This window comes from Plectropomus leopardus, chromosome 11, assembly GCF_008729295.1.
Source record: "Plectropomus leopardus isolate mb chromosome 11, YSFRI_Pleo_2.0, whole genome shotgun sequence".
Taxonomy (NCBI): domain Eukaryota; kingdom Metazoa; phylum Chordata; class Actinopteri; order Perciformes; family Serranidae; genus Plectropomus; species Plectropomus leopardus.
This window is the reverse complement of record NC_056473.1, coordinates 22,935,633-22,950,795: the sequence shown is the minus strand read 5'-3', so window position 1 is coordinate 22,950,795 and position 15,163 is coordinate 22,935,633. Positions and strand designations below refer to the sequence as shown.

The following is a 15,163-nucleotide window of genomic DNA, read 5'->3' as shown; positions in this document are numbered from 1 at the left end:
TTTGTGGGCTAATGGAAACCAGCCTAGTGTTATTAACCTCACCTGTCAGTAGTGTTAATGTTTTGACTGATCGGTGCAAATGCAATGCAAGAACAAAGACCCTGACCCTGTATGGCAACAGTAACTAATGGGGAGGAGGCTTTGCTGACAGTCATCATAATATTGTTTTAATACCACATTTAGCCCACATAAAAGACAGAATAGTAACAGACAGATGGTCACTCAGCCCGCTCTGTAATACTTACATGAGGGTAAAGAGGGAAGTGCAGGTTCTTTCTGAGTTGAGCTACAGAGGAGCCACACCAGTCCTCAAATACATGCAGGTTGGCCTGGCCCTTATACTGCCAACACACAATAACACACAGAGAGGAAACAGGTTAGTGCACACAGCAATAACAGCATCACATTTGCTATTAAGTAGGCAGGTTTTGCTTCAGTACTTCAGCAACCCATTGTGACAGCAAAATTGTCATTTGCTCTGGTTTCAGTAGATATATTTTTGCGCTGGAATGTCTATTATTTCTGATGCCTCTCCATCTCGCCTGACAGATGAATTCATGGTGAAGCATGTGACTGCAGCATGAAGTTTTCGATGTTCTCGCTGTCCTGAGTAAGATAAGGTGACAGAAAGCTCAGGAGTATCAGGGAGGGGGAGTGTGGACTGAGAATGTCTGGAGCAGTTTGTCAGAGCTCGTCCCCTGCCCATAGTCTGACATTAGTCTGAATTACACAGGGAAATCACAGGACATAACAAGGACAGATGGTGGAACCAGTCTGCCTTGGGGTACAGTTTCCTCTCTCTCTCACACAAACACACACACACATGGGTCTGCTCATATGTGAGAAGAGATGACTCTCAGATGACTCGTGTGTCATGCCGCTTTGGAAGTAGAGTGTTTTGGATCACATACAATGTAAAAAATAAAATACAAAATCTATGGAGCAAGGCAAAGACTTCAATTTTTCAACGACAAACAAATGTTATGGTTCCAAAAGTGACACTTTGCATGAATGTGAGACTGTTATTGTTACACACATCAATCACTGGGCATGGCATGAGGGTTAGAGATGTGCCTACATGTGCAGATGCATGCTTATAAACTTGTGTAAACTCACACATGTGCACAAATGCAGCTTAAGCCTTAGGGGGGTGTCTCAGTGATTTATTGACCTGAAAACTTTTTCTACTGGATGCTCAACCAACTGTACCAACACACATCCGCATACCGTACCCACATATGCCTTCCTTTAATGCGTGACAGCAGTCCCAGCAGGCTGCCACTGTAATGCCGCCACAGATATTTAGAACATCACACAGAACTTCAGCAGCAAGCTGACTCTCACCAAATGACTATAAGACCATGCAGTGGGGTTCCCTGGTTGGATCAAAGTAAAAGCTTGCTTTATGGAGGTAGTTTTTTTCTATGCGCAGCAGAGTACCTGCTAGCTGTATAGTCAACAAGTGTGAGCTGTCAAATCAATCAATCAGGAGAATGAGACTGACCTTGTGACAAAAAAAAAAAACCCTCCTCACTTAGCCAAAAATCTTGTTGTGCACTTTCATCAGAGGGATCAGAGGGGTGAGACAGGAGAGGGTAAACACCTTTTTACATATCTGCATTTAAAGGAGAAAGACGTGAATGGATGGTGTCATGCTCCTTCACTGTCACACTGGCATTTAACAGATGGCCCTGCTTAAAGTGGCCCTTTTCATTTGTCTCCCGGCTCCGTACGGTCAACTAAGTGCCAGCCGCACTGACAGCAGCACGGCAATTAGAGCTAATGCATTAAACATGAGATATTTTTTTGTTGACCAAACATGTCAGTCCAAAGCAGTGGGAATCCTGATTTTAGTTTTTAGATTTTTAGATTTTTTCCCCACAGAAAGACAGATGTGAATGAAAATAAGAATGAGACAGGGATTTGCGAGGTCAACAGAATTAAATCAGAGAAAAACGGCGAGTCAAAAAGATGAGCGTCTGATGTTGAAAAAAGGGAGTGGCAGGGAGAGGAGGAGGCGTAGCGGTGTTAGAGAGATTTAGCAGACGGGACTAGTCCCTGTGCAAATATGCCTTATGTAAAGCTTTTAATAGATTTCCTGTGGGTTTTAACAGCAAACCTTTTCTGCCATGGCCCCCACCTCACCCCTCCTCTTGTCAAATAGCAGTAAGAGGACAGCCTTTAAAGTCTCTAATTATTCAAACACACATATCGTTGTGTAGCCTTGGAGAGGCCACAGGCTGTAAAGTCGGCTTTCTGCTCGGGAGTTGCTTGTGTGTAATTGGTTACATTTTCTGGGTGACAGAGCTGCGAGAGGTCTGTCTGTGCTCCGGCCTTGACAGGCTGTGGAATGGGGCAAGAGGAAAGTTATATCTTCTTCATCCTTAAAACTCACCCTGTCATCCCCTTGCTTCCCCGACTGCTAACGCTTCCCCTTGCTCCTGTTATGTCATTTAGCTGTTTCCCTGTAAGTGCTGCTTCTGCCTCTCGAAGCCTTCAGTGCCGCTATCCCTAATGTTGTCTCCTCTTCCCTCTGACCTCTCTATCCCTGCCTCTCCTTCCCTCCATCTCTGTCTGCGTGCTGCCAAACGCTGTCGATTTCTCTCCTCGCTGTCTTTAGTTTCCCTGTGCTCAGCTGTCGACTGTCAGCTCCCCGTGCTGTCTCTCTCCATTTCATTTTTTTGTCTCCCTCCTGATTCTCTGTTTTGGAGCGTGGGATAAAATGAAGCACACATTAACACTTTGTACGGAGATGACTTGGATGTTTGTGGTTTTTTAAGGTTTACTTGGTTGTTTGTGTATGTAGGACCATGCTTGTGCTGCGGCAGCTTGTTGCTTTTCAAACGACAGCTTTTTACAACCATGTCAGCTCACATTCACGTTCGGTAATTGGCTGCAGAAGAGACAGACGTGACTGCTGCTGCCTTGCTTACGTTCTTCCTTCACTCTCATTTGTTGTTATTTAATCCGAAACCAGAGACAGACTTCTGTGTTGTCCTGCCACCATTGACTTAAAGGCTGATCCAAAAACTGGAAGGTTAGGAAAGCATTGTTTCCTGTACTTGCACTCACTGTAACAACCTCCCCATCAGCAAAACAGTGTACAGGCATAAGATGCAAGAGGAGAGCACAAATCAAAGTGGCTCTATGTGTCAATCACAATCATTCTGTCGGTTCTGAGGGTACATTTGATCACAGGTAACTTGTTTCAATGAGCTTGGGCGAAGGAGTTAAGCACAGGTTGTTAGCACAGGTTACCTCCAGGCAAAGACAGGGAGGAGTATGCTCTATACTGGAAAATATCTTTCGTTTTTTGATATACTGTTCTGTACATATCGCTCCGTGTTACTGCTTAATTAGCAGCAAAATGCAGCCATTACAGGTGCTAGGATACTGACATTTCTGCTGACATCTGAGAACATTTTCTATTTTTTTTTTTTGTACATCTCTATATTTCATTTTACTGCAGTACAATCATGCATTTTATACATGTAGTGGATGAATTACGAAACACCCCACTGCTTTCAAGAGTCTGCAGTCACTCAAGATGAAGAGCGCAGAATGCAGCTGCAGATGCAATGTAAAAAAATGCACAGTAAGTCATTTTAAGTTTCTTTCTTGGTTCCTGCTTTTAACATATTTTCAAGCAATGTTTATTCATATTTAATGTGCACCCATAGCCACCAATAAATCCTTACTAAATGTTTTGTTTAATAGACATTACAAAGAATGAAATACTATAAGATATTGTAGAAAATAATAATGCAGCTCACAAAGTGTCCTTGAGTAAGATACCAAACATCCGCATTGCTTTGTATAATATTAAGTGGTGTGTTTGTGTGTGTGTGTGTGTGTTTGAATGAGTGAATGAGAGGCACTTCAAAGCATTTTGTCATGTTCAGGTTAATGCAGTTTGCTATTCAAGAATACACTTCATCACGTTGAAAAAAATAAATTTAAATACATTTTCAGTTTTTTTATCAAGTGCAGTATAATGTATATCATTTATCCTGTGCACGGGTGTCATGAGCTGGAGAATTCACAGGTCAAAATATTGTGATGTTTTTGGCTTGGTAAAGAAGACTGCACATTTCTTTTTGAGTCAGTTCTTTTTCTATCTTGCTGTCCATTTAGCTGTTTCCTCCTAAGTCAGAATCACTACAATCTTTATCTTAACCCACTTCTTTCTTACTGTCCTACATATAGTCTACCACAGTTTCAAAGCAACAGAGTACCTACAGCTCAGGCTACCTTTAAAATAAAAACTAAGGTGAGGGAGATGGAGGAAAGCAATGAATGCCATCTGTCATACAGGAGAAGTGAGGCAAAAAAAAGAGAGACGGAACTGGAGAAATGACAGGTGCAGGGGAAAGACGCTGAGTAAGGAAACAAGTGATTGATAAAGATTTTTAAAATTAATGAGAGTATACTGCTCATCTTAAGAGGCCGCTCTAAACAGCAGTGTTACTGTCTCGCCTATTTTCCTCCAACCACACATTTCCCCCCACATAACCACATCTCTGCGAGCTTGTCTTAGCACATCTCCGTCTCCCCTTGCTCTCTAATATCTCCTCTCTCTCACCCATCTGGTCGCGCTATCAACAGGGAACGCAAATCAGACTCTCTCTTTTCACTCCCTCTCTCTCCTCTGGGAGGCTGTCTCCCTTTCTCAAAAATCTGGTGCAGCCTTCTGCGTTCCTGCTGGCACCGAGGCACTGACAAATGGCCGCTCGGTGCACCCACTGACGAGCAATCGCACCAACTGACACTGTAAATCCCCTTTGGATAAGAAAAGTGAGACATGATGTTCCTGGCAAAGACACGCCGGGATATATACAATAGCACTCAGCTCACTCCCCCAGGGCATATAGGAGAGACGGCTTTAATGCCCACTGTTCATAACAAATAATAGTATGTAGCGGTTTAGCTGAGCTGCTTTGCTGAAAAGTAAGTGCTGAACGAATGATCAAATGATACATGTTATATGTCGGTTATTCCCTCTGTGGCTACGACAGGAATGTCATTTTATGAAATCTCTCCATCTGAATTCACAGAGGGCATTTAGATAGTGTCTCTCTACCTATCTCATCTTTCTCTTCCCACTAGTAATTTAGGAACGAGGAGAAAGTGGGATAAGTAGGCAGGTAAAGCGTGGAAAAAGGGGGGTTTTCAAAAGGGACAGAGGTTTGAAAAAAGATTATATGGTGAGAGATAATGAGAACTCATTTCATACAGAGGAGAGCGGCAAAAAATGCAAGACAAGGTTCATATGATCTAGATTCCAGCCTCATCAACTACTGTAATGAGGGTTTGTATAATCTGCCATCTGTCCTACAATTACATGTCTTCTGTCATTCAAGGGATGTAGTATGAGGGGAAGGGGGTGGATGTGGCTGCCGTGGATATATCGAACTGAGGAATGTGAGAGAGAGAATGAGCTGAGTTTTTCTCATCTCCTGCAACAAGCTGTCGATCATTCTCCTGACTGTAATGACGAGCTGGGAAACAGAAATCACATTTATGGCTTCTGTTTGTCTGTTTGACTGATTTGAATACAGAAAGACAGACTGATGAACAATGAAAAGAGACAAATATCACACTTCTTCTCTCGCGGCCTCCCCCTGCCTACTCATTCTCACGTTATTGTGGGAGGGTCGGAGACGACAGAAAGCTCTAATTCTTCCTCCAGTTTTTGACACTCCATGTCTTTCTGCGTGAGGAGCCAGCTGTGATCACTGCTCCCACCTGAGTAATGTGTCTGCCATGGTATCGTCTTCACTTTCCCCTTGAGTGGTAAATAATAGGCTTCCCAAATCTGCAATCTCATATCTCCAGCTTTGATTTTGTTTTTTTACAGCAGATGATGTGACAGAAAACCAGAAATTTGAGCCAGTCAGTCAAGCAGGAGACTGACATCTGTCCATCCTCCCTTTGCAAAATGCCACTGCATTTGGCTTAACACCTGCAGAATATCTGATTAACATCACTGCACATATTTATAATACATCTGGGATACATATCGTTGTTGTCAGGTGCAAACCTCATATCTCCACATTTCACTATTTTCATTTTCTATTGGTCACCCTCTACATCTATCAGTGGGGTTTTTACTCTCTCAACAAGAGAAATCTATTTAAAAAAGCTTGTAACTAAACCTCCTATCTCCATTAAAAACACAGCATTTTTTATAATCCCTGAAAAAAATATATATACATTTTTGGAGACAGGCAGTTTGTGCCCCACAGCAGCGATATTTGTCTTTAAAGAAATACTTCACCCACAAAATGACCATTTCTGTATCAATTCACCCCATGTTATGCTGACTTAGTGAAGAAAACTTTGTTTTTCTTGCATGATTCCACTGTGAACAAAGAATCCAAAAAACTCTGAATTGAAGAAAATGAAGAAAATTCTGAATGAATTTGAGTTAAAGGGTGTCCAGGTCTAGCAACAGAAAAACTATAGCAAAACATCAATTTACAAACTCTCATAGAACTTATAGGATAATCCAAGTCTTATTTGGCCAGTCTTAGGTCCAGTACTTCCCAAACACATACCTTCTTGCTAAAACCTTGCCATTTAAAACCCTTTTGCATATGTGTTGTGCCTGAGCAACAACTCACCTCATCCATGCTTGAGACTGCTTATGCAGAAGTGTTGTAAATAGCAAAAAATACTGAGCATATAACTTAATAAATGAAACTTGAATTATTCTGCACAAGTTGTGTGAGAGTTTGAAAATAAATGCTTTGATACAGCACTGGTGTTGTTAAACGAGGCCCCCAATTATTTCAATTCATCAAACATTTTCTCTGTTTTTGTAGTCTTAATTCACCATTGTTTTCTTCACAAATTCAACAAAAAATGAGGTGCATCACTAATATACAAATTATGATTTTGAAAATAAAGTCTCCCTTTAATGTGGAACAATACACATGGAACAAAAAACAAAAAAAAGTCATCCTGATACCAAAGTCACTGATTCCCCTTACCATTGCTTTCTTTCTGTTCACGGCTACATAAATTTGTTCATTATGCTCAAATTCTCTCTGGATCCATGTCGGCTTTTTCTGCAAATGACTGTTTATCCCTTCATAACTGGCTACTGATAGAAAAAAGTAGGCCAACTCTGTCTCACTGATCTCTATCCAGTGTCAGTGTCCTTGACATGCCAGTGTCCTTGGCGGACAGAGGTTGTCAACTCTACAGCTGCATGTCTATGCTAATCCTCAGTCACCTTTGGGTGAGTTCATCAGCTGGGAATCCTCATTTAGTTGCCAGTAACAGCTAAAACCAACCTGCCTGAACCACCACCGGGTAGAATCAGTATTAATATTATTATTAATTAATATTTCCACTTTCGCTTTATCTTTATCTCCCTTAGGGTGCACAAATTTTACACAATAAAGTGAGCAAGCCTTTTATTTTGCTTGTAAATAACAGAGTTTTTTGTGTGGCTTGTATGAATGCCTCTGGATGCCCGTGTGACCTCTGCCCAGTCTGTGACAGCTGGCATATGGCACCACTCTACCTCCACCAGCCTGAGTCTTTGCCTCTGACAGTGCCAGCTCAGTGGCCCCTCAGACCTCTGCCATCTTGGCCGTGCACCAGGAAAACAAGTTAGTGCTGGTAATTAGGACAGATAGCTGGTGAGGAAAGCAAAGAAAGAACTGCTGCGCTCCATAATTTCTGACAGCCTTGGCTTAGGTTTGACATTGCAGAAGTCTGAGATAAAAGAGGAAGAGTTTTGAGGTTATAGAGATGTATGAAACATCTGATAGATTTATACTGCATTTGCAGAATATTCACAAAACTAAATGACATGTTGCTTTATGAGGAGGCTGGAAATGAGTCAAAGAAATGGCATGTTGACTTCTACAAGTGCGCTTTGATGCTAGTTGTGCTTAATGTAAAATGTAGTTGGTGTGGTTGTTGCAAAATTTATTTCTCTCTGAGGCTGCTTTGCTTTTCCAATGCAAACCATAAATAAGACATTCTGTTTGGTCAATGAAATCATGTGCATGTATTTAAGTGCAAACGTGACGCGGCTTTTCACATACAGAATGTTAAAGAAGAGAGCTCAGAGAAAAAATTAAAAAAAAAATAAAACAGGATGTTCACGATGAAGAGTGTTGTTGTGTTCAGTCCATGACATCCATTCACATTGGTGCAATTACTCTACATGGTCCACATTCAGATAGCTCATTTGGCTGCAGTCCTAGCTTGGCTGTTTCATTTCAATGTGACTTCTCATTTTAAATTATGCCAAAAAAGCATCATCTACAATTAGATGCAGGACCCTCAATATTCAGGCAACAGATGTTTTTTAGGCCAAATGATTAAAAAAAAGACACAATCCACATGTGACAATTTACAAAGCCAAAATGATGATATTGGTCCTGCCCAGCATTTTAACTGCCATTGCTTGTTGTGCAAAAAACAGTGTAATAAAATAAAGGGTTTGAGCTGCTGTCCAAAAGTCAAAGACTCAAATCATTTTATCAAGTTTTATATTTAGCTTATACTGGCTACAAACTGTATTTTATATTCACAATGCAAATGTATTTTTCTGCTGTTACTTTAGTCTTTGTGTATTGCACACCCTGTATCTACACTTTACTAAATTTGTATTGCAACTGCCAACTCATGTGGAATAAATAAATTAGCGTGTCTTGCCGCATCGCATCGCATTGTATCTTATCAGTCAGACCGCTCAGTGGACTAAGATTGTTCAAGTGAGTCTCTGTTTCTGTCTCTGGTTTTGTTTGATATCTTGTATCTGCAAAAAATGTTGTTGCACATTCCAACCTGTTGTTAGCATAGTTGGCACGCAAGGGCTTGTATCCTGTCACTGTCACCGTGAACATCCCGCTGAGCCCCGTTCTCTTACTCTTAAACTATTTATGGAGAAAAGGTACAAATTGTTGCAAATACGTATTGAACAGCTAAGTTGGGTGCAGCCCTAATAAGGACGGGGTTTATGAATGTATTTAAGCATTTAGTCATAACTTTTTAAAGTACTGAGTTGCTGAGACAAAGGCAGGCTAACTCAGGAGAGACTGCTAAAATAAAACAGTCACACAACTGTAAAATTATCAGGCACATACTGTGTTCAGCCGCGTTTAATGCTGCCTTGTGCGGAAGATTACATGCATAATGCCTTGTGAAAGCAGCACGAAAGCTGAATACAAGCCAGTAAATGATAGAGAATCCTGCAAAAAAAAAAAAAAGTACAGTATCACTGCAGTCAAAGTGATCTACTTGAAAGTAACTTATGCAACAGTAAATCCCAATTATCTCTCATGCTGTGTGTATGAACTGTTAGATTCTCCAGAACTACAAAGTGTGGTGTTCAGTAGAGATAGTTCAACTTTACCCCAGGTACACTAATAAATCATATTTTGCAGATTAGGCTTTCTGACACTGACACACACTGACACACACACACACACACACACACACAATCCTTTAATTAAACTCTGCTGAAGAGGTTACAAATCTAGGGCCGCTTTCCTTATCACAAAACTGCTGCTTAATTGCCCTGTCTGCTGCTCCCTTTGTTACAGCAGGTCTGTAAACTACTTCAGTAAGTGAGCTGAAAAATTAGGATGAATTAAATCGTCTTGTAATCTCCAGGTCATAGGTGCCTTTAAATATAACCCGCTAATGGCTTTGTATGAAATATTATCATCCCAGCACAATAATTTATCATCATAACCGCAAGGTACATTTTGTTCATCCCATAATAGTGCCAGAGAATGACTGAATCTCTGTTTGACCTCAACTATCAACTGCTCTTAAAAGGACAAAAACAGAGTGAGACATCTGTGGCTAAATTACATTTCACATAAGGCAAAACACTCAGTTGAAATGAAAATGAAAGTTCGGTGCGTGTGTGCGAGGGCTAAGCTGATGAGTTACACAAAAAGCAAAGCAACTCAAAGACCTCTGCAATTTGAATCCTTATCTGTCAGAAACGGGTTAAAAAGAAGACAATTAAGGGAGTAGTTTAAGCCTCAGTTAAAAAGAAAGGAGATAAAATAATTTGTGTTACCTCCGGTTTCCATGGCAATTTCTTGTGGCGCTGGCTGAGAAACTTCCGGATGCGGGTGTGGTCTCTTCCATCAGCCCCTCCTGTGATTGGCTCATCATCCTAAAAGAAAAAACAGCAAAGACACACTTATTCCTCTTTGACTATGAAATCAGACAGAAAGGCTGCGACTAATTATTATTTTCATAGTATATTAATCTGCCAATTATTTCTTTGATTAATTGACTAGTTATTTGGACTAAATGTCAGAAAATTGTAACAAATGTCTCAGTGTTTCCCAAAGCCCAAAATGACGTCCTTAAATGTGTTGTTTTTATCACAACCCAAAGATATTCAGTTTATGGTATACTGGAAATATTCACAACCAATAAGATAGAGATTCTTTTTAATTACTTAAACCAAATAATTGATTATTCACTGTGTCATCACACACATATTTTAAGTCTCTAACTTTACATACTAGTTTAATACATTGTACTGTAGGGCTGGGTATTGTCAAGAACTTCACAATTCAATTCAAATTTACTTCAATATTGATCCATTTGCTTCGATATCAACTCAGTGTTGTGTGTTGATGTGAGTAATACCCAGGTAATTCATTAGAATACCTTCTGATATGTGTTCAATAAAGTTTGTATTATCTGTACTGATTTAGAACAAATTGAAACCAAAACTGATTTTACCATTACTTTATTCTTTACTAAATAAAAATTAAAACTAAAATAAATTTAAAGTACAGAAAAGTGCACATTTTTGCCTGATCCGAACTTAACAAAAGTAATAAACATTTATGCAGGATTTATCTACCTGTATTTGTGTGTGATCCACAGCTTTAGCGCTAACAGGATGCAAAACATCTGTGCGTGTCGGCTCAAACGGTTACGTAGGTGCGTCGTATTGTTTTAACACTGACTCACGAGGCTCACACGCGACGTAACTACTATCGACTCGGTGTATCCAAACGACGGCTTTTAATGTTGACGGCGCTGATTTTAACGACTGCTACCTCGCACCACTGTTGCCATTTTAATGAATAAACAACAGACGTTTTTGTGGGAGTCAAGCGGGGCCTCTGAACCACGTCAATCACACTCCGGCGGCACTCACACTGCCCCCACGGGAGCGGGGCGTCATTACAACGGAAATAATCGATTTCAGGATTTTATGAATCGATATTGAATTGGCAAAGAACATATTGCAATGCGTTGATGAATCGATTTTTACTATTGCATTGTAGCATAAAGCACAACGTTTTTTTAATGGTCCAGACTTTCCACACTCAGAAAATTATACATTGGTCTAATTATAATTTTAAATACTCACATACTACTGTTTTTTTTTTTTTTAGAATTTGAAGTTTTATTGATTTTGTCAGTAATAATCATTATATAAACAGGAGAAACAAAAACAACCTAAAATAAATAAAAACAGGCAGGTAACCAAACAGACATTGACACAGTAGTGCTCATTGTCTCACTATAACTTGGTGGGCATTAGCACATGACAATAATGGCATAATATTGTATTACACCCTCATGTTCTTGCCAAGGTCAAGTCCCATATATATCCACTAAGGCTGTCCCATTGTTCCTTCACCATGTCATTTTTGCAGCTCAGTCTTCCCAGCATCTTTTCACATGCAACTATTTCCATCATTTGTTCCTTCCACATTTTCAGTGTAGGAGTTTCATACTACTGTTAATTGTTTCTATTACTCCTGTAATTCTATTTTATATCTTATATTTTGACACACTTTATACTCCACACACTCAGCACATTATATAGTATATATACATTATAACATTTTCTATTTTATGTGTTTACATACTGTGCTTATGCTTATTTCTTCTATAATTCTCTATTCTCGGCATCAGAGCAACTGCAGCAACTTTTTGTTTTGTTTTAGTTAAACAAAGTTTTTATTACTATAACTGAAACTTGAAACCATTTTTAATGAAAGTATATGTTAAAAGGCTCTCTTTTAAAATTAATTAAAATAAAGGTGAGATTCTCCATCCAGTTGCATTTTTTTTCAATAGCATAGATAAGCAAATGTACAAGGTATGGTAACTGTTAATCTTCACATGCCAGTTGTCCACAAATTGTTGTCCATCTGTCCATCACCACAGCATCTGCAGATTAATTCCATGTCCCATATGTTATGATCCTCTAAGGTTAGGCACAACAAAAGACAATAAATCTAAATTTTTTTTGTTATCATATGCTGGAATAACAAGAATTGTATAGAGTAACAATGATTGCAGGCAACTGCCTGGCAGAGATCTGCACTCAACTGAGTGCAATTCCTAGTTTAATATTTGACAACTAATCGATTAATTGTTCCAGCTCTATCAGTCACTACAAAAAAAGAGACACTGATAAAAGGAAAAGACAAATGACTGGTGGTTTTAAATATCAGTGCCTAAAAGCTAAAGGCATGAAGGCATAGATCCATCCATCCATCGCTTGTGTAACATGACGCTACACAAACCTCTCAACAAACCACATAATTGATATATGAGATAAAGCAGCATCATTACTGAAAGCCACAGCCCTTTCTAATTCATGTAAGCATTGAGCAGTGCATATTGTACATTACACACAGCTGAGAATACCATACACACACACACACACACACACACACACACACACACGCACACCGCATATAATGAAAGAACAGGCCAAAGAAACACAGGGGGAATTTCCCCAGAAGGCTACTATTAAGACCCTGTGGAATCTCCTCTTCACCATTTACTCCTAATCCAGCGTTTGACTCGCCAAAGCCATAATCTCCAACATACTCTAACCATCCACCCTGCCGGCCAAGATCTCCTCTCCAGGGAGCCTGAACTCTCCCCTGATCTGGGATTTAGCCCGGTGCTCAGGCCAGAGCACTGCAGGGCTCTTTCTTGCTGCTGGCTAAGAGGCATGTTAATGTTAATGCTGTGGTGTGACGGACAGGACAGAGCAGAGAGGAGCACAAGTTTGCGGCCAGCTATGAGGAGATAAAAAAGCTGCTGGGCTCCCAGAGAAGGTACCGTGTCGCGGAGCTGGTAAGTGAGTGGCAAAGCATCCTCCATTTAGCAGGGATGTCAGAGAGGAGGCATACCTCTACTGAGACAAGCTGGAGAGGTTTTTCAGCGCCCCTGAAATGAGGGGCTTTTGTGGAGGAGGCACTGGTGTTTGCAAAAGAATCAGGGGAGGAAAAGGAAAAATCTTGAAGTGGACGAGGCAAACAGACAGAGCTGTCGAATGCCAAGCCTTTGATTACTTTTTTAACTTCCAAGGGAGCGAGATGAAAGAGGGCAGGGAAGGTAATGATGAAGAAATGCGACAACAGGCTCCCCTCCTGTCTGACACCAGAGGAGTGTAAAGTGCCTGATGTTTGTGCGTACCCAAGGACTTACAAACCTAGCTAGCACTAGTTTTTGTCTGACACACAAAAACACTCTGTGAAGGACACAACATTCATATTGCATCAGCTGGAGTGGCGTGTGAAACACATGCAGCAGGAGAATAAAAGTACAAGACAGGACTCGGTGGTCAATAAAATACAAAGTGCAGATAAACTGTGAATGTTTGAAAAACACTGGGAAGCTTGATTTCAACACCTGCAGCAGAATGATATTTTTATGACTCATACAATATGCTGAAAAGCTTACGTGACACTGCAACCTCAATGTTTTGGCTTTTGTCACTTCAAGCAAAGTCAGAGAGAGATGACTGGTTGCTCTGTAGAATATAATCAAATATAGGTCAAAAACCTGCATTATGTGCTCATGGAAAATGGGAACCAACAGGATAAACAGGGTGGAAATCCAGGCATTTTAAAAGTGTGAGAAACATGAAAAAATGAGGGGAAACTACATTGAAAAGCCTTTATTATAGTAGCTAGATCATTAAAAAAAAACTACAGCTGGTCTTTGTCAGGGCTTTAAAAAACTGGTCAAAAAATCAAGTCAAGTCAATTTTATTTATAAAGCCCATTATCACGAATCATAGTTTGCCAAAGAGGGCTTTACAGCATACAACATCGCACTGTCCTTGGATCCTGAACTGTAGAACCCTCAGGAAGAACAAGTGAGGAGAGATCCCTCGTCCAGGATGGACAGACGTGCAATAAATGTCATGAAGAACAATAAAATTACAGTAGTATATAACAATATGAGAGAGAGAGGGAGAGATGCACAGCAACAATAATGATGATAATACCATAACACCAAATATAACGATAGTAATACACATATGAGTATTAATATATGTAGTTTATGATAGTATGTATATTACAAACATATTTTGTTGTTAATGTATGTGACAATAACAATCATATGTGTATAATAATAGTGGAGGTATGACTTAGAATATTGGCAATCGTAGTAGGCGTCGGTCAGCACCACAGCGTCAGTGCAACCACGACCCAGGTTATTTATCGCAATGGAGGGTTCAACAGTAATATATATATATATATATATATATATATATATATATATATATATCCCAACTAAACTTCTGTTACAATTTTTACTCTCATTTATTAGAGGTTGTCAAATAACAGAAAAGTTGTTATCCTGCATATTTTTTGTGTGCCTCGCTTTTAAAACTGTGCCAAACTGCACAATACGTTTTCCCCACATCCTCTGATGCCACCCAACTAAACTTCTGTTTCCAGGACAATTGAAATGCATGCCTGCACTGCAGCTCATAAACTTTGTCTTTGCCCGCCGCCATTTTCATTCAAGTGCCTGATCGGTACTTTGCATGTGCAACTCTCAACAGAGACAAAAAGTAGACAAGATGTCTCACTCCTTCGCAACTTTAATTATCAACTTTAATCAAAAAAGAAAAAAGAAAAAACAAAAAGAAAGGAAAAAAAAACAAAACAAAAATTGTCTAATTATTGGTTCTTAATTCCACAAAGCACTCTAATGCAGTAAGGCTCTTGCATCGATATAACTTTAAATAGGAAGACTTTACACATTATTTAACATATTTACCTATATGGCCAATTGAAGCTTATACTAATTTATCAAAAATAGACTTAAACATCCTCCTAAGAATAAGAATGAACGTTTATGTCTGCAATTTCTGTTTCATTCAAATCACTACAGCTGT

The 15,163-nt window shown here is 39.7% G+C and overlaps 1 protein-coding gene across 1 annotated transcript in view; it reads right to left on the bottom strand.

Annotated features, from left to right (window-relative positions):
* Window positions 1-15,163, bottom strand: part of b4galnt4a (beta-1,4-N-acetyl-galactosaminyl transferase 4a) — a 162,586-nt gene that overhangs the window by 62,069 nt on the left and 85,354 nt on the right. Inside the window, exons 3-4 of the mRNA XM_042495373.1 lie at window positions 10,055-10,153; window positions 246-341 (exon numbers count right to left, since the gene is read on the bottom strand). Coding sequence (XP_042351307.1) covers window positions 246-341; window positions 10,055-10,153 — 195 coding nt within the window. The remainder of the gene's footprint in view (window positions 1-245; window positions 342-10,054; window positions 10,154-15,163) is intronic.